Genomic DNA, 24,500 nt, shown 5'->3' with positions numbered 1-24,500 from the left:
TGTGAGTGGTTGGATGTGTGCGGAGTGGAGGGAAACAGAGACACCAACGGTTCAGCAGCCACGCGCCTCAGACGGCCCGCCCCACAGCCCCCAAACCACCTAATAAACCGCATCTAGCTCTTGGCATCTTCACAGGCACCACGCTCAGCGTCTCAATGATGCATGGGCCTACCCCATGTCTTTCACGGATCATCCGTGCCATGAGTTACACAGCAGCGTATAGTACAATTTGTCCTGGCATTTTGGCAGGCTTCAGCCTTGAAATTACCTCCATCAAGGCCTCTGCATGATGGCCCCGAGTATCCGGCTTACATACATCAGTTTTCATTACCTCATATTTTGTCCCTCTGCTTCCTTACTGGTCAGATGGGAGCGTGGGTTATGCTGTTTGACATGTATTCTCACAATGTTGCCTTCTTGTTGACAGCAATGTGAAGGATTCCTATTGCCAGAACACACCAAACAGAACTTCAACATGACGCCATATTAACAGGGAGGGAGGGATTGTCCGAAGTGGAGGACTTGAGGCAAAAAGTACGCCAAGCTACATCGAGGCATACATGAACAATTGTCACCCACCCTTCTTCTGCTTGAGATGTCGGACCTCCTTCCTCCAAGGGCTACACCCATACCCTCAACAGGCTCTCAGCTTCCTCCAAGGGCTTTCCGTACGCCTTTATGCCCAGCCCTACAGCAACGCCGCAAAAGCTCATCGAAATTCATACCTATCAAGGGGATGGTGCACGGCCCACCGTCAAAGTAAGTTCCAGTTGCTGCGGCCACGGCCCGTGCTCACAAAAACGCTGACAGGGTTGAATAGGGGTTGGGAGCTTCAGCCTGGTCATGACACCAGCCTTGGGTTTGATCAGGAGACTCGAGCGTGGCTCCAGGAGCTGTATGAAGCATGGGCTAGCAACGCGCCCATCTCGACATTTTCAACCATTCGCGACGGCCTTGTTGACCAATGTGACCACCTCGACACACGCATCTCTACGTTTTGCTCTGTGGCCAGGATCGTTTCTTCGCATCGATCACAGGCAAATAGAGAACCAGAGTGGAAAGAGCTGCTGGCTTTATCCCACCTGGCAGACAGAAACAAGCGTGAAGAGGCTACCAAAAAGAAGCGAAAACGGGCATACAATGAAAACAACCGTCTACGAAACCTCGCATTTATTGTTGCGCTCTGGTCTCCCGACGTGGTGTTTCACTATGCTTGGAATTGTGCTAGTCAGGTACAAATGAACATGCTCCGAGCGTCTGCAACAAGCTACCCCGACTTCTTCAACGATTTTTTGCCGCGCCTCAATGCTGTGTTATTACAGCGACATCGACAGGCGCTTCTTGGTGGCCGGTTAAAGACGTTGAACGAGGCTCCTCTGCAGCCCCATCGCGACTTTGATCTTGTTACATTGGCTTCGACGACAGTTGATGGAAAAATGGAGGATCTGTGGGTAGCCAGTCAGGATGGCCGTGTCGCCGTGGACGCACAGGCGACAGTCTTCTTGCGTGACATCAGACCCGGTCACTATGCGGCCCATCTTTTGCGAAGGGACCGGTTCGGCGTTCTCGCTGCTCGGGGCGAAGCTTGCCTGCCATCTTCGCCAAGACACCAGCATACCATGCCGCTGAGAACCTCGCCTGCGGAAGTGAGTACAGGCGATGATGATGGCCCGGGAGATGCTCAGATAGCACCTGCACAAGACCAACTTCGGGACACACAGCCCAGCTTAGACGTGTCGCTAAATCAGCTAGAGAACTTCCAGGAGATGTCCTCTGCGCCCTCAGAAGCGATGCCACTCTTTGACTCGATGTGGGACTGGAACAGCGCAGACCTGTCCTACAGCATCGATATGCACGATCCCATGTGTTGGCAATCTTCAGCCTTGTTCCTTTCGCCCTCAGCAATGAACTCCTTTGGGCAACATCAACCTTTGACCATAACATCAGAACCCACAACCCCCAGCTTTTCAAGCCCATCCCGAATCCATTCGGAACCTAGCCCAACCTCACCACAATCCAGCGAGTTGGAAGCCGACCTGTACACCTCAGCAGCTCTATATCTTGGAACGGCTCCAATCACAGGAAAAGGCTTGGCCAGCCTGGAGGAAACGCTTCATAACCAATATTACCCTACAATTATGCCTTATATCGACAGCATGCTTGCAAAGGAGGCCCGGCAGGAGCCCCTTGAAACCCACCAAGACCAGGCACCACCGCTGGAGGCAGCCACAAAATGGGCCTCAATGTGGACGCAAGGCAATGCGGTCCTGCCCGGTCGTGCTGCATCTCCCATGGATGCTGATGTGCTCTATCTCACCTCCAACGAAGCTATCCAGGCCGCTAAAGCACACCAAGTGTTCGAAAAGCCAGTGATCATCAAGGAAACCTTTCTAGATTCTGGTATGCACGCGATGCTTGATTCTTTGTGTTTATTGAAGGATGAACTTGCCAACTCTGTTCACGATCGAGGCACCTCCAATCTCAGAAACATGACCCACTCGCATCGACCTTTATTGACCATGCTTCCACGTTTCCGTCTACTAGACTATCTGGTAGAGCGACTCAGACTACGCACTAGCAGGAGTGCCAGTGCATGCCAACAACTTGGAAGCCCCGAGGTTTTGCCTGAGATCAGAACCGACTTCAACGCCGTCACCCTTCCCCATGTTTGCTTTGGGCCATCCTTTGCCACCATGAGTGGGGTTTGGTTGCGTAATCTTGAGGGTCTCAAAATCTGCATCTTTGCCTCTCTTTCTGACACTGATACGGACCCTGCGCTGAAGAGTCTTGAGAGAAGTGATACACAAAGGGCTTTTATTTTGGAGCAAGACGATATACTCATCATACCCCCTGCTTCGAGAATAGTTTACACCGTTTATTCCCCTGTTCAGGGTATCATGGAAGGGGGTATATTTTGGGATAGTCTTGCTCTCAGTAGTCTTTTGGACAGCACAGTGTGGATACAAAGACGTGGACCAGGGGTGGCGTCAAAGTTCGATGAAGCCATCACATTCCACTCTCGACAGCTGCTAGGACTGTTAGAAGCGTTGAGGTCTCTTATGGACGTACATCCCCATTTGTTCGGGGACAGCATTGTACCCAGTCTGTTGGAGAGTTTGGACCAGGCTTTGGCTAGATCTGATCACAGTAGGGAGGTTCAATAATTGAAATGATTACCAAGAAACCTTGAGTCGTAGTGACTGTCCGTGCTACCTATTTCGTGATAGCTTTGTATGGCAGCTAATCGACCTTAGCAGTTCGGATTCTCGGATCAACAGTCTCCATTTACTTGCATCTTGTTTACTGCGGAACCCCACCATGACCCATGATTCCATACGTTTTAGGGTCATATCCATCACGCTCCCAACAAGAGTTGCTGACATGACTCAGTGCGGGACGCGGGATGAAAGAGCTTAGGAAGCCCTGAATACTAGATATAGAATGCCCGCAGAGATCGATCTCCTTTTTCGTAATGGAAGCACACATCTCGTCGCTTTCAGTCACTAGGAAATTGCTCCATCATGTTAAACTTGGAATCTTTACTCTTGATAATTGTCCCTCTTAGCTGTTTTCTTTACATCTCGTTCCCATGGCGAAAACCACGACTCTCGTTCCCAACTTGGTCCAATGCTTCCACAACAGGCCACATAGCGATATTGACCGACGAAAAGCCCAAGTCACCACGCCTAGAAAGAAAGCGGCAGCAACGAATGCGTCACTTCAAAGATCTTTACCACAAAGTTCAAAATCTGGAGCGGTTCCCAGAAATCATGCCCCAAGTTCGAGAAACGTTGCTTTCGTTACTCGAACAAGGACTCCGGATGGCCAAGTACAAGGACCGATCTCCCAGCATTCTCAACATCGCGACCTTTGATACCTCCCGTCTCCAAAGCTTCATCCAAGATATCCAGCTCGATGTGGGTCTGGAATTCGAAGCCTACATGCGTCGAAGGGAGCTTGGTGGTGGACCTGAGCTGTTCAAAAGCTTCGAAGAAGCCTGCATGTTTCTCAAGAACAGCGCACCGTGGAACTACACCGATGGCGCATGGCTCGCACGGATTCATCAGGTCACAACCCCCTTCGCCTTTCGGGGCGTGACAAAGGATGCTTGGCAAATCTTTTCAGAAGAGCTTGGTGATGGGGATCTGGAAAAGAACCACATATTGCTCTACAAGGAGCTTCTCCAGAGCGTGGGTGTGGACCTGCCCAACGGCGACTCGCTCGATTTCACACACCCACGCCATGGCATGGAGGATGAGACGATTTGGAGATATGCCATTGGACAACTCCTCATTTCCGTCTTTCCTAACGAGTTTTTACCCGAGATTCTGGGGTTTAATCTCCACTACGAGCAGCCTGCCATTGGGGTCTTGAAAGCCAACAAGGAGCTGCCCGAGTTTGGGATCTCGCCCTACTACTATGCTTTGCACATTTCGATCGACAACGCGCACTCGGGTCACTGCGCGATGGCGATTGGCAACATTGCACACTTTATGGAGATTGTTCAGAACACGGGCATCATGGATCCGCAGATAGCGTGGAGGCGTGTGCAGGCTGGCTATTGCCTTGGGCAGAGTCTCGATGACAGGGATACCGTGGATGATTATGAGGACAAGCTGGTTGACATCATCTGCAAGAAAGCCACCATTGCCACCAAGATTCATTGCACGAGTCGCGCCCGGATCGGAAAGAGAAAATTGTCATCTTGGTTTTCTGCTCCTCCTTCGAGCCCCAAGGATGATGACGGTTGGAAAGATGAGTTCCTTGACGCCTTGGCAGACTCCAAGCCATGGGTATGCAGAGGTGACAGCAGCAAGAGCCTTTTGATGCGGGAGCTGGGCTGGAGAGGGAGGATGTTTGGTGCTTTCACTCATGTCGAGACTGAACTGCTTCGGAACTGGATTGACTCCCTCAGACCACATGGCAAGGATATGGGCGAGGCTTATTGGGGGCTTGTTGGTGGCTATCAGAGCCTGGAAAAGACTTTTGACCCCTCGCGTCATGATGCTGCGGTCAGCCATCCGACTTTTCCCATCACGAGAAGCTGGTCGCTGTGCGAGATGAACGATTTTGAGCCAAAGTCACCAATCCAGATACACAAGTCGGCAGTTGAAATAGACGCCCTACTACCACTGTGGTTTGCCCATGCAGGACTCCTGGAAAATATCATCAGCTCCCCTCACCAGACAATCACACCCCTGGTGTCTAACTGTTTGCAAATATTGCGAGCAGAAAAGGGCTACAAGCCGGTGGGCACAGGTATTGCCTGCATGGATGAGCAGCATTGGCCTGGCTACAGCCCCGACCTGGTGGCCCTGGGTCTCGAAATGATGAAGAATAGGGGTTTGCCACAGCCAACCTGTTTAGGAGACATAATTGGCCGTCCAGAAGATGAGAACCTCAATGACTCCGGCAGGTTTTCCCATGACCTTTTAGGGTGGGCTCAGCACCCGATGATCAACAGCGTCTTTTTGCTTGGTCTGGCGCGTGCTTTTCTTGATTTGGAGCAATGGGTGGCTGACAATGGAGAGTTGCTGGGAAGAAGGGAGAGGCTTTGTCTGTCAGAAATGATCCAACGGAAGGCCACTGGCTTTGAGACATGTTGGGCGGAGCTGAAGAGGGAGGGGCTCCGATGCTGTGAGTTTGTCACTGGATATGATCTTGGACGGGCAGAAATCGACCGACTGTTGGTCTTGGGTTGAGAAGAAGCAGATGGAAATTGTAGGTGTATCTGGGTACCTAAACCATAGTTGTAAAGGTTTTGTCGCAAAAAACATGAGGTGGCTTTTGTGTTTGATATCTAGGTATGATATGTATTGCTACTAACCCATTGCCATCCCGTCCAACGACAAAAAACGAAGGTCTCAAGCTTAGCAGTCTACTAATTTGAATCTTCAAACAGATCAAACATGACCAAGTTTATCTCGTTCTCCCCCATCTTCACCCTATGCCAGGGGTTGTACAGCCGACCTCCCGAGTTCTTTGCCGACTGGGCAGCTACATTCAGAATTGGCATGTTGCGATTCACCTCAACCAACTTCCACTCGTTTGTAGACCTATCCAAGACTTCGAGAAAGGGCTCGTCATAGAAAGTGAGAGTGAGGAAACCGTCATCGGTGTGGCCGTCCATTAGAGGTGTCCCGGCACGTGCCTTTGAGATGCCCAATGTTAGATGACTTTGGCCGGGTCTGGTGGCTTCCTGCAAACTGGCCGGGAATCGTTCATCCATCGAGCTTGCCAACGTCATGCCAATCTCGCGGAGTATCTTGTCGATGAACGAAGAGACATTTTCGACCTTGTCTGCCACCAGCTGAAGTGCTTCGGGAAGTTGAGACCGGTCCCCTGCCATTTGCTCCTTGCGACCAAGGTGAATCTTTTCGACACCAATGGGGGAAGTGTAAAATCTGAGAAAAGGGCCTGGATTAGCGATGAGTAGAAAAGAAGAATTTCGGCCTGTACCCACCCGTTGTATCGAATACCCGTGTGATATTTGGACTTCTCCTCCTGCGGCTGTTCAAAAAAGGCTCGTTGATGCTGTATCACGGTTTGCAGGTCTTTCAGGAATTGCTCTGCCGTGGATCCCTGGAGGTCCAAGAACAGCATTCCCTGGTCAGACAAGGCCTGGGCTAGCTTCCTCACCTCGGCGTTGTCGTTGCGCCTGAGCTGCTCGTATCTAACAACCTCAAGCTCGAGGGTCTTGGTTGAGGTAGTGGGTGTATCAATGGCCATTTTGAAAATCATAGAAAATTCTAAAGCGAGGACAACCTAAGGCACGCAATGTCATTCATCAACAACCATTCTGGGGTGTTATACCTGGTTGGGGTGCCATGAGGCAGGATTGCATCCACGCAGAACGACTAATCCCCGCAAACTCTTACCAAGCGCTACCTGTCTTGCTCAGCTTCGTGCTACCATCAGTGCACAAGTCCGATTCAACATGCTTGGCCAAACCTCTTGACCGAGATGTTCAGGCCGCCGCTATTGCCATAAATTCCATCATTATCTAGTGACACATGGCATTTACTCTTGAAATTACCCCCCCTCAACCTGATCTCAAAGGAAAGTAATCTTATTCAATACCGTACAACAGTGCACGATGCTTAATGCTAGGCAGATGTCATCCCAACTTGCACCATCTCACCTGTCGAACGACGACACCGACACCAGGTCTTTGGATGTCCGCGTTCACAACAGCCCAATTCTATCCGATGACAGCAATTCAGTTGCGGTGTTGTTCAGATGCGCCAATGGGCATTTTCTTCAAGCTACAGTGGAATCAAAAAATGGCCTTGACAATGGTGTCTTCGATACCGTCAGCTTTCTAACGCCAGAGTCACTTGTTCGGGTTACCGCTCGATCGGTGGCTCATGACACTGACTTTGACATCACTCCAATCGAGCTCTGCGATATCCACTACCTGTCGGCCGCCAAGACTCCAGGTGCTTATAGCAATGTCCTTCATGGAGCTTCAGGGGAAGTTCTAGCTTCGATCCAATCTCGTACGAAGTTAATCGAAGAGAGACTCGACAACAGACTCCTGGATGCTCGTGTTCCTGCAACAGCAGCAATCTTCAAGCTTTTCTCGGGGGTCCATGAGCTGGCAGTAGAATACCTCAAGCTCCATGACTTTTACCACGTCCCAACCCCTGCACTTGTTGGCTACGAATTCCCAGGAGAGGAGGACGACTTGTTTACAGTTCCATACTTCGGCAGGACAGCCAGATTGGCGCCAACAGGTGAGATACACCTTGGAATGGCACTTTCAGCCGACCTGGAGCGCGTCTACGACTTTCACACAGTTTTTCGGAGGGAGCCCGTTTCTGATGGCAGACATCTCACGGAGGTAGAGAATCCTCCTTTTTCTTGGTTTGGAAAATGCTGATTTGGTCACAGTTCACCATGCTGGAACTTGTATTCAATCTTCAGCATAGCTGGATAGAGATCCTCGATTTTGCTGATAGTCTACTGGTATCACTTCTACACTCTTTGCAGAGTCAGGACAAATACACTGCGCTCACCAACACCGCAAAACGACTCTACCCCCTAGCTGGCACTTTCAAGCTAGGTCTTGGAAAGAGTGGAAAGCTCCCACGCATCCGTTTCAATGAAGCCAAAACTCTTCTGAGAGACTTTATAGGTATTGAGTCCGACGATGACAAAGACTTCACTAGGAGCGAAGAAGCAGCACTCGGCAGATTCCTCGCCAGCGAAGAATCCCACGTCAGCCCTCCAACCGATATCTTCTTCATCACTCACTTCCCGAAACATTTGAGGTCCTGCAATATCTATCCCTCTGATGAACAGGACGACACAACCCAATCTTTCGATGTCATTCTCAGAGGACAGGAATGTGTTACTGGATGCCGACTACTCCACAGCGCTGAAGACCTAGCAGCCGCATTTGCCAACCGACCTCATCCGATTGAGCCGGAAACGCCGGAATGGAGGCCGTACATGACAGCCCACGAAATTGGCATGCCTCCTTGGGGAGGCTTCGGGTGTAGGTGTTTCGTGTTGATCCTTGCGACATGGGAATCGTGCTGACTTATCTGCAGTGGGTATTAACCGTCTTGTACAGGGTTTCTTGGGCTTGGAAGACATTCGCGAGACGGTGTTATTTCCTCGTGATGCTGCCCGTCTTTTACCCTAATGGGAGAGAATTGACAGATGGCGTGATTCTCCAATGGCCAGCTCATTTCTACTCTTGACTTCATTCCCGACGACAACCAAATTACCGGCATTTTGGTTGGAAAGTAACACTGATTGGACAGGGAATATGGTAGTCGAATTTGATAGAAATCTAGAAATCTAAACTCGATTCATGGATCAAGGCCTTACGTATATATCGAACTTCTGGGTTGCTGGCCTACACCTTATGGTCTCAGGGGCTCGGGGGATTAGATAACTGTGCCCATCGCACAAGTGTAATGACCTGTTTCCTAAAAGCTGATCGTCGGCACCATCCAGTTACCCAAACACCAACCCAACCGTCGGAACCAGTCGATGTTGCTCAACCTTTCACACCGATGTAGGAGCGCAGAGAAAGTAGGTTTCAGTTCGGTATCGGCAGCAAAGCTTTGCTGCAACAAGTATCCGAGGTCAAGCATGAGGGTGCCAAAATGTGGCCAATCTTGTCCTGTCGGAGCATTGTAAGATATGTTCTCTTGTTCTCGGCCTTCGCTGTTCAATACCAGCAGACAGTATACCGGATCGCATGATATCCTTCACGACAAACTCTGCCAGCTTATTACCGTCAATACGCAAAGCAATGTGACGAAGCACTGGTGCTCTGGTCTTCTCGATGTGGTTATACTCTCACTCTTTAGTTTAAGGAGGTTTGTTTCTGGGTTGACATTGGCTACAAGCTGATCGGTTAAAACATGGTCGTCCTGCAACAAAATATTGGAACTGTGTCTCGAATTGCTTTCAAGCCATACCTCTACTGACGAGGCTCCTTATAGGTATGCTCTGCGCCAAAGTACCTAGCCTGGTAACAATGCTCAACGATTGATACGAACATGTCTACCCATAGATGACCGTCAAAGCTTGACTGATGAAGTGTTCTCAGATCTTCTTGGAGAGTTTTGGAGACCTTGAATGCCACAAAGCTCGATGCAGGGCTTGTTTAAATATGGGATCAGAGGCAATATTTGTTTTGGAAAACGATCTTGATTGGTTGGGTGCCGGAAAAGGAAGAGTCGTGTAACCATTGCGGCGAGCCCGAATAATGTCGCTGCGGTATATCTCGCAAATAGGTCCTTGGTCATCGTTACCCTTAAGAGGACACGCTCTTACCATTCGTAATTTTTCTTTGCTTTTGAGACGAGTATAGCGAGTAGGCATTTTGGATGGTTCGCGTGTAGGTTCCTCCTTTTCTTTAGTTATCGTGCCGGGAGGATTGCCCAGCTGTTCAACGTCAAGGAGCTGAGGGACATTGTGAAAGAGATTCTGGGCTCGATTTTGTGGGTCTGCTGCACAGCATTGTGAGCTATGTCAGATGAAATGGTCCCCTTTTCATGGTATGTTTTCAACCTTTTGGAAATATGATCTGGGGAGACCTGTAGTTCTTGTTAAAAAGTGTTGATGCGGGTATCCTCACCGTCTGAGACGTTGGAAAAAGGGTTCAGAGCTAGCGTCCATCGTCATCCGAGGCTAAGCTAAAAATAGGTAGGCGGCTTCCGCCATTGCCGAGGCCTGACTTTGTTCGGTTCCTTCGGACCTCAACCCATTCAACAGTTGAATGACAGCAGTTGATAAAGCCCAATGATGCATAATAGTTTTTAGGCACTTCGGGGCCCGGTTTCTCGTGAATTTGTCAAAGATGACATCAAAACAGAAGTTGCGCCCAGACGCCAGTCCGGAGGTCCTTGACTGGATCTCCTTGGTTGCCTTATTTCCCCTCTTCTGTATGTTTTTCGCATTGTAACCCGTTGACAGCAGCTAATCATCAACAGTAACAAAATGGTCGCTAGCATTTTTGTTTTCTAACCAGAAATCTCTTCACTGGCGCCAAAACTGCGCCCTGACATTTCTGCGCACGCAAAGAAGCATATTTCCCACCCCTCTGCTCAGATGGCTGGTCCGTCGTGTTTCCACGGGATCCACAATCAAGGACTACTGCAGCAAGCACAAGATCGCACACCAGATCGTCACTTTACCAGCTTCATTGACCGAGCTTCATCCTGCTCTTTTGCCGCCAGCAGTGTTGCATATTTTGACACTGGGCAATGTCGAAGCCAAATCCAGGTCTGGGAAAGCCCCGACGCTTCTTTACTTTCACGGCGGTGGTTTCGTGAATCCATTGCGATCCCCTCACATGCCCTTTATCCTCGCATGTGGCCATTCAGTTCGAGCGAAGCAAATCATCATTCTCGAATACAGCCTAGCCCCGGAACACCCATACCCAGCACAGCTCATCCAATGCGTGGCGTCACTTTCCTATCTTATGTGCACCTCCTCTGGTCTCGGCATCTCTGCCGAGGACATTATCTTAGCGGGCGACAGTGCAGGTGGTACGCTGGTTGGATCAGTATTGTCCCACATCCAGAACCCTAGCCCTTATGCCCCAAAGCTCCAGATCAAAAGTGGTGAAGAGTTCCAGGCCGCGGTGATGATTAGTCCGTTTGTCAGACTGCACAAGGAGTCTATGGACTCCCCAATGGGAAGCTACAAAATGAATGAAAAGCGAGATTACCTGACCAGAATACAGGTGGATGAGTTTGGAGAGGCTTGGAAGGGGGATGAAAAGGAGGTTTGGGCAAATCTGTGCGGAGTTGAGGGAGCAGACAAGGTGTGGCAGGCTGTGTTTCAAGGAAAAGGTGGGGCCAGGTTGGTGAAGAAGCTGTTCATCACGGTTGGGACAGCAGAAGTGTTTTTGGACGACTGTAGATTCTTTGGCGGGGAGTCGTACGCCAATACCCAGACCGTGATTGCGAAACAGGAAAAGAATAAAGACTGGATGGAGGAACTGGGGAGTGGGGAGAGGATCATGGTCGAGTGTGAAGGTGAGGCGCACGTCCAAGCGGTGCTCGATGCTGCTTTGGGATATCAGGATGGGGTCATGACAAGGGCGATCATGACGTGGCTTAAGACGTTGTAGTGGAAATAGTGTAGAAACAACTCGGCATCCTTGCTGACTCAGAACCTTGCAAAGTTGGACGCAGGGTGGGGTAAGCCTCTTCGGATCTCCATCTCCATGCCGGCCGCGGCTTGAGTTCAGGTGATTCTTCCCATCAACCATCCAAAATGACAGACAAATACATTCACGGCCACTCAGCCGCCGTTCTCGCCGCTCACTCTCGGCGCACCGCCCAGCGGGATGCAGCGTATCTCATTCCTCACATCGAGTCCCACTTCGACATTCTCGACATTGGGTGCGGACCAGGAACCATATCTGCCGACTTGGCCGCTCTCGTGCCTCAAGGGAGGGTGACATGCGTCGAAATCACCGAGTCGGCTCTCAATGCAGCACGCAGCACATTTACTTCTCGCTCCCTTGGCAATGGCAACTTTGTGGTCGGAGACGTGACCTCTCGCCTACCGTTTGAGGACGATAGTTTCGATGTCGTACATTTACACATGGTCATTATGCATCTGCCCTGCGACGCCACTGTTGCACTGAAAGAGGTCCGAAGAGTGCTCAAGCCAGGAGGCGTCGTTGGATGCAAGGAGATGATCATGAGCACAACCAGGTGGTTTCAGGTGGATAAGAGACTCGACATGTGGGAGAAGGCGATCACGGGCACGATTCTCGAGACCGGAGGCAGTCCAGACATGGGGATGGGCTTGAAGAGCGCTGCACTGGAAGCTGGGTTTGAACAGCATAAGGTGAAGAGCACGGCAAGTTCATGGTGCTTCTCGGAGGAGGAGGCAGTCCAATTCTTTGGCGATAGTTGTGCGGAAAGATTCAGGGAGGGAAGCCAGCTTCGGGAAAGGACTATCGGAGGAGGCCATGCAACACCCGAGGAAGTTGATGACTTTGTCAAAGCTTGTCATGAATGGAAGGAGAAGAAGGGTTCGTGGTTTGGGGTTATGAATGGAGAGCTTTTGGCATGGAAGTAGTAGGATATGACCCCTTTAACTATCATTCCGAAATGAAGATTATGTTTTTTTCTGTCTGCATCAGAGGGTGCTGCCAGGACTGCCGGTGGTTCCATCCCGGTTTAGGGGTGCACTACTTTTGACATTTATCCATATACTTCGATAGCTACCAGGTATAGAGTACTTTGTAATAGCAAGGTATTCCGGAAAGAAAGCAAACAATTTATTTTCTGGGAAAGGTGTTCTAATCGGACAGGTGACCGAACCTGTCCAAAGAGAGTGTGCTAAGCTTCCAGGTTGGGTCGACAGGAAACATTGTTTGCCAACTGGGACGTAAGGTATATCAAGTAAGTTGTGTATGCTGTCTCCTCACAACTCCAGCTCTACTATGCCGAGGGTTTCGATAGCCTCTCGGATATATCCCCCGAAACTTAATTGCTTCCAAGTTTCAATTGGCCGCTCCTTGCAACGCTGGAGGAGGGTGGTGTCTTCATTTATTGAGCGGCAACCTGGCACAGTCTACTTATAACCGGCAGACCCCCGGTTCAGTCTCAATATGCTTGTTGCTGATAGTTTCTGATCAAGCAATTCCCGTCTAATCATGATTTTCACATTCATTTTTGCGGGCCTACTCCTTCAGGTTGTTCTTGTAACCTCTCAAAATGTCATTGTTGGCAAGCTCCTCCGCTTCGCGTGCTCTCAGCTTGTCATCGAGAGGACGGATCCATTGGTCAATCCCGGCTTGAGCCCTTCACCACATACACACCAGATCGTGGGTGGAAACTCATTCAACGTGACAGTAGGATGAACCTTGCTTTTGATGGCAGCAAATGGCGCTGACAAGTCCAGATGGATCCTTCAGAGATGGAACCCTCTCGGGCATCCACTTGCACCACTTGCACGTATTCTGAAGACTTCTCCAACTACTGGACTGCCTCTCTCTATTTTCGCTCTCCAGAAAATGGCTCTTTCAAGCTTGTTCCTCAACGTCCAAACTTTGTGGGACTGGATGGAGTCCGTCATCCAGTAGGAGGAGGGATTACCGTCTATTACATGACATCCGTTTTTGGCAGTACATCTGGTAACGGAAAAGTGACAGCATTTCCCCCAGTGAGTTTCCCCTTCAAGATCTTTAGGTTGCAATCTTCCAGCCTGACTGGTGTCTCAGGGCTTCAGAATGCTCGCCGGCTCGCCAGACATCACGTCAAAAGACCGTACCTTCCCCGGCATCTGCCACCGCTGCAATGGCAACACGACAGGATTCACCCCGTGCGACTCTGCTGATAGCTCTGAGCTGCCGACGAAAGTGTGCCCTGGTGGTATTCGGGGCTCTGTGATATTCCCATCTTGTTGGGACGGTAAAAACTTGGATTCTCCCGACCACAGTTCACATGTTGCATACAGCCCTGTCGGAGGAGGGAGACTGGCCGGTCAGGCCTGCCCAGAGACACACCCGGTGCGAATCCCACAGTTGATGTATGAAATGCTGTGGGATACATCACAGTTCAATGACCCGGCTTATTTTGATGAGACAGCCAAGAGGCAGCCGTTTGTGTACAGCTTTGGTGACGGGTAAGTGGCCAATGTCTTGAAAGTGTGAGCTTGTCTAAGATGTCAATTGATAGCATAGGGTATGGACAGCACGGCGACTATATCTTTGGCTGGAAGGGAGATGCTCTTCAGCGGGGGATGGATGCTGTGCTGGGGGATGATTGCGTTAACGATCGGTGTCATGCGTTGGAGTTCCAGTCTGCTGCAGAAGGCGTGGCTTGCGCGAAACCAACACAGGTTGAAGGGGAGATTGTTGGAAGAGGCGGTGAATGTAAGTTTATGCGTGTCATGAAGAATTCTCCAGGTTGTACTAATGCCGCCAGGGCTTCAAACACTTCCAGGGAATCCACATCTCAGGCAGGCATAGAATCACGAAGTCAGCAGGACGAAATTATGGTAAGCTGACATTTCACGTCATTTGAAAGCAATCAGTTGGATAGGTAGCATCACTGTCTGCGGTTTTCTTCAACAAGACATAGTGGAGTTTATTCTATTAGATAAAAATTTGATACTCAAAGGTCGAGAGGAACTTTACCCATGGTATGGTTTGTAAATGCCAAGAATATGTCGCACTATCCTGCCTAGGTAACTATCCACGGCATCATTCCTGCAGCATTGCTTTCAAAGTGTCGGCTGGTGTCCGAGTAGGCGCCGCCAGCTTCAAGACTGCCTCGCTTGTGGCAGACGCTGTGCACTCCCCATTCCACGCTGTCTCTGGGCCATGCTTCATAGACATCAAAACACTTTGGGACCCTTGAGTCACACCAATCACATAATCAAGAAACGACATATCTTTGAAGATGACGTTGTCCACGCTGGTGCCGATGTACCTCTCAACCAACTCAAGGATCTGTCTTCCCGTAATGTCCTCAGGTCCATTAACAACATATTTGGCGTTGTTATGTGGTGAGACGTCCTCTTGCAATAACAGATGCGCCGCCAAAACTCCCACGTCGTTGGCGTCGACAGTCCCAACAGGTGCATCCTCTGATGCCACCAACCGAAGTGTGTCTTGTTTACCCGTCTTGCGATATTGCTTGATGAACTCGGCTGCGGTAGCTAACCAGAAACTGGAGAAGTTGTTGGCCTGGAGAGACGTCCATTGCAGCGGCTTAAACTCTGGTGTGCTGAGCAAAGCCTCGATTGCCCAATGGATGCGCGGATAATAGGCTTCGCAGTCAGGTCTGACGTTGGCTGCTGTTGTCGAAATGCGCACTACGTATTTGACGCCGGCTTTGAGAGCGGCAACGTGGAATGTGGTTTCTTCGGCAAACTGACTTGGCTGGCTAGGAGTTGCGACAAAGGCCCTTTCTATCTCGTGCTCACGTAGCCACTGTGCCGTGATATCCATCCAGTTCTTTTCGAGGACTTGAACATTTGGGAGAATCGCGAGATGTTTTGCGACCGGACTGTGCAGCGATCGTGTCAAGGCGATGACAGCGCATGTTGAAAGCTTGGACAAGGTTTCCACAACACTTTGGCCGGTGTTGCCAGTCGCACCAACGATTAAGTAAGTAGGCGCCATTATGTTGGGAATTTGAGATGGAAGGTTTGATGAAGGAAGTAAATTGTCTAGCATCTCTGCGCGCATATTTATGAATGCTGTGGAGACAAGCGCCGCGGCGGCCGTCTTAGCTCCGCGGCGTTCAAATATTACAAAGCTGCGTCCTGACGGTACAATAGAGTAACCGAAGCATAGAGATATAGAGGAATGGAAAAGAAAGCGACTGGTTTTCATGTAATATTGTCACGAACCCCTATGTAGAACCGCTGAAAGGGATACTAGTCGAAGGGACTTCTGAACAATCCTGGTTCGGTATAGCTAAATAGTATATAACAAATGGCTTGTCTCAATCACAATAGTCTAAGTACCAACGATTGTGACTTGTATTGCATACTACGGAACTGTCTATCTACTCCAGCCAGTTCCTCCGTATATATAGACCTTGGGACCGTGGACAGTTGACTTACAGACGGTCCTCTGTCCACTCTTGATTGGCCGATACTGGACCGTGGGCCGTGAGCTCCGCCCCAGTCCCCGGTCCCCACCTTATTCGTCCGTTCCGTCCAACTGAACTGTGAGCCCCTCTCGATCGCTCGGTCCAGCCCTGATTGGCTCCCGTAGCCCCACTGTCTCGCAAAACTGTGACAATATAATAGTAAAGTCGTCGTTTAATAAAGTCAGTTACTTAATTCTATTCGAACTTACTAAAAAACGATCGACTAAAAATCCTTTAAGCTTTTTAATAATAATAGCCTAGTCCTTTATATAATATAAAAGTTTTTTTTTAATAAAAAGATTTGAAATATATTTATTATATATAAAGTAAGTATTAATAAGATTAATTACCGTACGATTTAAAATTTAACTAAACTATAGATTTAGAAACTATTATATAAACAGTATAGAAACTCTATTACAATAATTATAAAGCTAGACGAAAGTTATTAAGATAAATATCTATTAATTTTTATTAAACTTTTATATTATCTTTTCTTACAGTTATTATATAAAAGTATTGTCCTCTTCCTTAATTATTATAATTCTAAAGGATTATAAAAATTAATATACTTTATCTAATTTTATATTATCTTTTTTTATTATTATTACGCTTAGTAAGCCTTCTATTATACGATACTTACTTTACAAGTTTATCTAGCTAAAATAAATAAATAAAAAATTTAATTTCTTTAATATTATTTGCTTTTAGGTTTAGAGGTTTATAATTAAAGTTTATTAAAGTAATTACCTTATATCGATAGACTAGTGTCACGGCTTGACACCTAGTAAAGCGCAGAGCGCACTACGGACCAATCGTTAGTACATAAGCAAGGACTAATTAAAACAGGATTAATAAGATCGAGGATCGATTTAGAAGAGCTAACTCTAGAGGTAACAGTATCGATAGGATCGAGGGTCGAGTTAATCGATCCAGAACGGTGCTAGGCTTAATACAAAGACTATATATACGGAGGAACTAGCTAGCGTAGATAAATAATTCCGCAATATATAATTTAAATTATATTTACGGTATTTAGTATTTACATTAAGATATTTTATTATATATTATTTAGCTATACCGAATTAAAATTATTTAAAAGTACCTTTAACCGATATTCCTTTTAGAGATTCTAGATAGAGGTTCGTCACATATTATATACTTACTTTAACTTTATTATAAATAAGTTAAAAGTATCTTTTTATTACTATAGCCGGACCTAAAAACGTTTAAATAGGAAGCGTCCTACTTAGCCTAAGTGCCGAAGGACCTTCCGCTAGACCTATACCCTTTACCGTAAAGTAGGTTATTAAGCGTCTTAAAAAGTTCGAAGACGAGGCTTAATAGACCCGGGAGTAGATTTTTATTATTTCGGTTATGTTTAAGTCGACTATTAAGCTTCTAGTACTAAAGCGTTATAAAAGAGAAAAGGTAAAGCTTAAAGGGTTTTTAATTTAGTTTAAAATCTATTTTCGTTAATACTTAAACTAATTTATTAACGAAGAGTTAAAAATAATCTTCGCGGCTATTAGGCTTAAGGATAGGGCTCTCGTATAATTTAAACCTATCCTCGACGACTATTACGAGTAGGAGTTAAAGGATTAAAAAAAGATTATTATAAAGTACTTCGAAAACTACCGTACCTTTAAGGCTAAATTTAAAAAGGTATTTAAGGAGTATAATAAGGTAAGGCGCGTATAGGGTAAACTTTTAAGTTTACGTTAAATATATTCGGTAACTAATTACGCGGCTTAGTTTAAGATTAATAACTTACGTAATGCTATTAACGATAAAAGGTTAATATAACTTTTTTACTATAGCCTTAAAAATAAAATAAAAAATAAATTATATAAAAAAATAAAGCCCGATATTATTAATAAATATATTACTATAGCTATATAGATCGACGATTAGTAATTCGAGTATTATATAGAAAAGAAAAGAAGTAACGGTAAGGATAGTTACGGTAATAGCTATAGGGGATACTTTAACGGTAATTACTTTAACGATAGGCGTAAGCGGAAATACTTTAGCACTAGCTACTCTAGTACTATATACTCGGGACCGATAAACGTCGATACTATATAGTAATAGAGGCTATAAAGCCGAGGCTAAAGTAAAAATAACCTTAAGTATTTTAACTACGATAAAGTAAGATACTTTAAAAAGGATTATAAGATATTTAAACGGCTTAAATAAAAAAAAGAAATTATATTTATTATTATATCGAAGGGATTAAAAGTTATAAAAATAATAATTATCGGGTGTTAATAAGGCGGAGCGGTAAACTCCGAGGAAGACTTTAATTAGTACGCCGGATAAGAAAATATAAAGTTCTAAAAAATAAAGGAAGTACTAAAAAGGCTAAAGGCGGAATATAAGGAAAGGGATTTTTAAATATAGGCTTTACGGGATTAAATAGTATAGATTACTATAAAAGTTATTATAAAAATCGTTAAAAGTAAGGGTTTTATATAAGGACTTACTAAATAAATAATATTAAAAAGGTAATATAGTAAGTACGGAATTACTATTTTATAAAATATATTATAGCCTATAAAGCTTTTATATAAAAGTTAAAAAAAGTATTAGAAAAGTAAGAAAGTTATTAATATTAGGATCGCGAAGTTATTAAGGAATATATTAATACCTATATAATATATACCTTATAAAGGAAATACGGTATAGCTTTATTTTAAGTATCCGAAGTATCGGAAAGTACTTTAGTTTTAATATATTATATATAGATATATAAAATACTATTAAAGTAAGTTACTATATAGCTATTAACCGGTACGTAAGGTAAATAAAAAGGGTAAGCTATAATTAATTAAAAAAATTATAGCCTAATAAGAAAAGGCTTAATAGGAAAACCTAAACGATTATATTTTATAAAAAGTTTAAGACCCGATTAAATTAAAAAATAGCCTTTAAATTATATAAATTATATTAAAATATATAAGGTACTACGTCAAATACGTAAACGGTTAAAATATAGACGATAATATATATTTATAGGAGGAGGTAATATTAGGATAGTATTTAAATCTAGATTATATTATATATTTACGGGAGAAAGTTAAGCGATATTATTAAGTTAAGATACTTAAAATTAAATAGAAAAACTATTATCGGATATAAATACGAAAGAATATTAAAGATAGAAAATAGGAAGAAGCTAAGCGGATATAGTTAAAAGACTTTATATTATTGATTAACCCGGAATAGAAAAATATTTTTAAACGATATAACCACTTAAAAAATAACTCGCGGCCTTTCGCGGAAGCCGTTAACCTTTAACGGACTACGAACGGTATTTTCGAAAATATTAACGTAAAGCGAAGGTATAAAATAATAATCCGGCGTTCGTTAGTAAAGTCGTTGCCGCATAAGGAAAAAGTAAAAAAAATAAATGCTTTTAGGTTATTGTACGATAAAGGGATCTTTAAGTAATAATATTAATAAACGGTAATATAAAAACGAACCTAATTTCGCTATAGTTTATACATTAGGCCTGTATACTATAAAAGAAAAAGAAAGAATAAATCGTTATATAAAAACTATTTCCTACGTAAAAGGTTTATAGGAAAATACTACCCTTAAATATTATAATCGAAGGAAAAATAATACTAATTATATTTAATATTATAAATATAGGACCTTCGAAGGATATAATTTTAAAGTAACTATAATATAAAAACTATAATTTAAATATCGATTAGAGGGATAGTAATTATTTACGATTAAAAGAGCTTTAGAAATATCTAATTAACGATAGAAAATTAGGAGTATATACGGAGTAAAGTGCAGGATAAATACCCTCTACGGTACTACCGTAAAGAGTATAGAAAGTAATAATATATTTTATCGATATAGGCGGTAAAATTGAAGAAATAGGGTTAACGACGTTAGTAAAAATATTAGAGATTAATAAGTACGCCTATTATAATAACGTAAAGAAGGGTAAGAAAAAGGTAGTACTAGTAAAATATTAAAGATATTTAGCTTTTACGGCTAAATACTTAAAGGGGCTTCTAAAGTAAAAACCGTAAGACTACGAGATTAAGTTAAAAGAAGGAGCTAAGCTACGGCTATTTAAGGTCTATTATATTAACGATAAGTAAAGTAAAAAGCTATAAAAGTACTTAAATAAAAATTTAAAGAGAGGGTATATTAGGGAGTCTATATCGTTAGTAAGATATCCTATATTCTTTATACCGAAAAAGGACGGTAGTTTATAACTATATATAGATTACCGCTAGCTAAATAATAAAACGGTAAAAAATAATTATCCGCTACTATTAATATTTAAATTACGGAGTTAATTAGTAAAGGTACGATATTTTATATACTTAAATATACTTATCGGGTACGCCTATATATAAATTAAAGAAAAAGATAAATAAAAAATAGTATTTTATATACCTTATAGTTATTTTAAGTATCTCGTAATATTATTTTAGTTAATTAATATACTTACGACGTTCTAATCTTTCGTTAATTATATAATATAGAAGTACCTCGATAAAATAATAATATATTACCTTAATAATATTTTTATTTATTTATATATTTTAGAAAAGTATAAACGGTATATACGAAAGATATTCGACGCGTTATATAGAGCCGGACTTTTAATTAATAAAGAGAAAAGCGAGTTTTATATATAAAAAATAGTATATTTAAAATATTTAATATCGCTAGGTAAAGTTCGTATAGAGCTTAAGAAAATTATAGTAGTTAAAGACTAGCTTACGCCGCAGTTATAAATATACGTTAAGGAATTTTTAGGGTTTATAAACTTTTATTGAATATTTATCCGGGGCTATGTAAGTATCGCGAAGCTACTTAATTACTTAATTAAGAAAGACGTAAAGTTCCGGTGGGGGTAGGAAGAGGAGTAGGCCTTTTAGAAGCTAAAAAAGGCTATTTTAAAAGACTTAGTATTTAAATTATTAAACCCTAATCGACTATTTAAAGTTAAAGTAAATATATTAAATTATATAATCGGTAAATAATTAAAGTAGCGAAACGGCGATAGTAAACTATATCCGGTAGCTTTCTTTTCGAAGAAACTTAAGGGAGTACGTTAGAACTACTTAATCTATAATAAAGAATTACTTACTATTATCGAAGCGTTTAAGGAGTAAAGGCTATACTTTAACGGTATTAAATATAAAATATAGGTCTATATAAATTATAAAAATCTATAATACTTTATTACTACGAAGGTCCTTAACGTACGGTAAATACGATAATTAAAGTTTCTTTCGGAATTTAATTTTTAAATTAACTATAAAAAAAGCTCGGAAAATACTAAAGTAAACGTATTTAACCGGCGAGCCGACTACTATAAGGATATACCTAGGGAGTTACTATTATTATTTAAGGAAGCGCTAGATAATATTTTTAAATATCTATTATAGCCGTAAATAAAATATTACGTAATATATTGTAAAAAAGCTATTTCTAGTAAGTATTAAAGAAAGTTAAGTAACGATATTATAAAGTAATATTAATAAAAAGAGTTAGAGCTATAAAGTATTTAAAAAGATAGTTAGGGAAGACTATAGTATAGAAATCGAACGTACGTAAAGCTAAATAATAGGACAGTACTAATAATAAAAATTTATATATTAAAGCTTAGAAAATATATAAATATCGTTAAAACTATAAAAAAGATTAAGTAGTACTTTAACTAGCTAGGAATTAAAAACGACGTTAAGGAAACTATCTAATTATACTATACGTATAAAAGAACGAAGGTTACGAGGTATAAGCCTTATAGATTTCTAAAGCTATTATTAGTAATAGAACGGCTATAGAGTTTAATTATAATAAACTTTATTACTAAATTACTAAAATTTAAGGATATAATAATTAATATTAAGTATAATAATATATTAACGGTAATCGATAAGCTTATTAAATAAGTATACTTCTTACTTTATAAAGAGATTTAGTCGGTAGAATAATTAGCGAATATAATACTATAATATATTATAGTAATATATATATAGCTAAAGGAATTTATTATAAACCGTAATATTAAATTCGTATCGAAGTTTTAAAAAGTATTAATAACGAAGCTAAAGGTAATAAATAAAGCGTTTTCGGCTTATTACCTTTAAACGGACGGTTAAACGGAATAGCTTAACTAAATCGTAAAATAATATTTACGGAATTATATTAATTTCGAATAAAATAATTAGGTTAAACTATTATTTACGGTATAATTAGTATATAATATATCGCTAACCGAGACGACTAAAGCTATACTGTTTTTCGCGAATTTCGGCTATAAGGCAGACCTACGGTAAAGACCTACGGTTAAAGTACTTAAGGCTAAGGTTAAAGTAAATAAAATATATATATTTTACGGTAAACTTAAGTAAAAACTAAAGTTTATAAGGAAAAGGATACGGAAATACTATAATATTAAAAAGCTCGAAGGACCTTACTTTAAAAAGGGAAATATAATATTCTTTTTTATACGTAATTTACGTACTAAAAGACTTAGTAAAAAGCTAGACTATAAAAGAGTAAGACTATTTAAAATTAAAAAAAAGATATCGGAAACGGCATTCGAATTAAAGCTACCTAGTACGATATGTCTACGGTTATATACCTTTTATATTTTACTTTTAAAACCTATATTATATATAAAAAAAGCTAATATATAGGTAGTAGCGGAGGACGAAAAAGAGAAGTACGATATAAAAGAGATATTAGATTTACGGTTTAATAAAGGCTAATTAAAGTATTTAGTTAATTAATTAAAATATCCGGTTATAAATAACTCGTAGGAACTATAGGTATACTTTAACTACCTAAATAAATAAAAAAAATTCTATTAATAATATCCGGACCGACTAAAACCTAAATAAATAAAAAAGATTCGGCCCTAGTCTATAGCTAAATAGTTATAAGATAAAGCTAAAAGAACTTCGATAAGAATCGAACTTGCGCCTTCGACGTAGTAGTCGACGTACTATACACTATACTACGAGGTTAAAAGGTATAAAGGAGACTAAATATAAATAGTATTATACGCTTTAGGTACTTCGGGAAATAAAAAGTATATTATTAATAATATTTAATGCGGCTAGGAAAGAAAGACCGGCTACGCCCGGATCTAGGGAAAAGTTAAGCGGCTAGTCGAAGCCTAAAGTAAAATCTAAAAAGGAAAAGTTAAATAAAATAAGGGCGGAAGACTTTACCGAGAAACGGCTCCGGGGATTTAGGAAAGCGGAAGCCAGAGGAAATAAAGAAACGTTACTAAACGGTAAGGTAAACTATATAACTAACGCGGCTTCCTCCTAATTAATACGTTCTAGCTCTTCTATACTATTAAAGCTACGGGAAACGGCTATAACTATTTACTTAAACTATATTTATTTTTATAGGCGTAAACGGTTAATTTTCTAATTTAAGGTAGCGCGCTAAAACTTAACTTCTATTATCTCCGTCTTTATTTAATTATATTAAATAATAACTTTATAAAGTTATTAAACGGATAATCTATAAACGTTATAAAAGGACTAATTATATTATATATAGGTAGCGTAACGCTCGGAAATAGAGGGAGAAATTTTATAAGAGAAACTACGTTTTTCGTAAAAAGAATAAATATACTTTATAATAGTAATAAATTATAATATTAAAGTAAATAGCTTATTGCGATCCGCTATCTTCGGGTACAGAGGTTTAGTATTAGGTCGCGCCTTACTTATATAGTTAAATATTATAAAGTATAAGGAAATAGGGGAAAAAGGAAAGAATTTATAAGTATTAATAAACGTAAGAAAGTAGGTTAGGCCGACGGGACTTCGGCTTAGAAAGGGAAGCGTCGTATTATAGCTTAATACCTAGTAAAACGTAAAGCGTACTACGGACTAATCGTTAGTATATAAATAAAGATTAATTAAAATAGAATTAATAAGATCGAGGATCGATTTAGAAGAGCTAACTTTAAAGGTAATAATATCGATAGAATCGAGGGTCGAGTTAATCGATCTAGAACGGTGCTAGGCTTAGCGTAAGGACTATATATACGGAGGAACTAGCTAGCGTAAATAGATAGTTCCGCAATATATAATTTAAATTATATTTACGGTATTTAGTATTTATATCGAGATATTTTATTATGTACTATTTAGCTGTACCGAACTAGGATTATTTAGAAGTACCTTTAACCGATATCCCTTTTAGAGGTTCTAAATAGAGGTTCGTTACAACTAGGTTTTAAAGGCTTATATATATAGTATAACTATTAATAACTTTATAATATCCGAAGGTAAACTTATATTTAACGATATTATTATTATATATTAAGATATTTCTATTACTATTAATGCTTTAACCGAGAAAATATATATCCTAGTTAATAAAATTAATTATACGGTCTAG

General features: G+C 42.2%; 8 protein-coding genes and 1 non-coding gene across 9 annotated transcripts; 6 read left to right on the top strand and 3 right to left on the bottom strand.

Annotated features, from left to right (window-relative positions):
• Positions 1-292: 292 nt before the first annotated feature.
• QC763_503100 (uncharacterized protein) lies at positions 293-3,164 on the top strand (the record flags this gene model as incomplete). Its single annotated transcript, XM_062912904.1, has 2 exons — positions 293-759; positions 821-3,164. The coding sequence occupies exons 1-2, from the start codon at positions 596-598 to the stop codon at positions 3,162-3,164; spliced, it is 2,508 nt and encodes an 835-aa protein (XP_062763725.1). The 5' UTR covers positions 293-595.
• Positions 3,165-5,655: 2,491 nt separating this feature from the next.
• On the top strand, positions 5,656-6,726 carry QC763_0078790 (uncharacterized protein; the record flags this gene model as incomplete). The annotated part of the gene is made up of 2 exons (XM_062906078.1): positions 5,656-5,804; positions 5,903-6,726. 2 exons carry the CDS (start codon positions 5,656-5,658, stop codon positions 6,087-6,089), a joined length of 336 nt encoding a protein of 111 aa, XP_062763724.1. The 3' UTR covers positions 6,090-6,726.
• On the bottom strand, positions 5,766-6,888 carry QC763_0078780 (uncharacterized protein). Its single transcript, XM_062906077.1, has 2 exons — positions 6,464-6,888; positions 5,766-6,404 (listed from the first exon to the last, which is right to left on the bottom strand). Exons 1-2 carry the CDS (start codon positions 6,739-6,741, stop codon positions 5,882-5,884), a joined length of 801 nt encoding a protein of 266 aa, XP_062763723.1. The 5' UTR covers positions 6,742-6,888; the 3' UTR covers positions 5,766-5,881.
• An 87-nt stretch (positions 6,889-6,975) lies between these two features.
• QC763_503120 (uncharacterized protein) lies at positions 6,976-8,831 on the top strand. The gene is made up of 3 exons (XM_062912905.1): positions 6,976-7,843; positions 7,894-8,500; positions 8,556-8,831. Exons 1-3 carry the CDS (start codon positions 7,097-7,099, stop codon positions 8,648-8,650), a joined length of 1,449 nt encoding a protein of 482 aa, XP_062763722.1. The 5' UTR covers positions 6,976-7,096; the 3' UTR covers positions 8,651-8,831.
• Positions 8,832-10,194: 1,363 nt separating this feature from the next.
• QC763_503130 (uncharacterized protein) lies at positions 10,195-11,599 on the top strand (the record flags this gene model as incomplete). Its single annotated transcript, XM_062912906.1, has 2 exons — positions 10,195-10,406; positions 10,455-11,599. The coding sequence occupies exons 1-2, from the start codon at positions 10,322-10,324 to the stop codon at positions 11,597-11,599; spliced, it is 1,230 nt and encodes a 409-aa protein (XP_062763721.1). The 5' UTR covers positions 10,195-10,321.
• Positions 11,600-11,745: 146 nt separating this feature from the next.
• QC763_503140 (uncharacterized protein) lies at positions 11,746-12,561 on the top strand (the record flags this gene model as incomplete). Its single annotated transcript, XM_062912907.1, has 1 exon — positions 11,746-12,561. One exon carries the CDS (start codon positions 11,746-11,748, stop codon positions 12,559-12,561), a length of 816 nt encoding a protein of 271 aa, XP_062763720.1.
• Positions 12,562-13,124: 563 nt separating this feature from the next.
• On the top strand, positions 13,125-14,615 carry QC763_503150 (uncharacterized protein). The gene is made up of 5 exons (XM_062912908.1): positions 13,125-13,339; positions 13,390-13,650; positions 13,709-14,112; positions 14,166-14,362; positions 14,415-14,615. Exons 1-5 carry the CDS (start codon positions 13,142-13,144, stop codon positions 14,456-14,458), a joined length of 1,104 nt encoding a protein of 367 aa, XP_062763719.1. The 5' UTR covers positions 13,125-13,141; the 3' UTR covers positions 14,459-14,615.
• A 77-nt stretch (positions 14,616-14,692) lies between these two features.
• On the bottom strand, positions 14,693-15,829 carry QC763_503160 (uncharacterized protein; the record flags this gene model as incomplete). Its single annotated transcript, XM_062912909.1, has 1 exon — positions 14,693-15,829. The coding sequence occupies one exon, from the start codon at positions 15,827-15,829 to the stop codon at positions 14,693-14,695; it is 1,137 nt and encodes a 378-aa protein (XP_062763718.1).
• Positions 15,830-23,033: 7,204 nt separating this feature from the next.
• QC763_0078720 lies at positions 23,034-23,104 on the bottom strand. Its single transcript has one exon. It is a non-coding gene; the product is annotated as a tRNA-OTHER (tRNA).
• Positions 23,105-24,500: the final 1,396 nt, after the last annotated feature.

The sequence above is a fragment of the Podospora pseudopauciseta genome (genome assembly GCF_035222475.1).
Source record: "Podospora pseudopauciseta strain CBS 411.78 chromosome 5 map unlocalized CBS411.78m_5.2, whole genome shotgun sequence".
NCBI classification, from domain to species: domain Eukaryota; kingdom Fungi; phylum Ascomycota; class Sordariomycetes; order Sordariales; family Podosporaceae; genus Podospora; species Podospora pseudopauciseta.
This window is presented reverse-complemented; position numbering and strand designations above follow the sequence as displayed.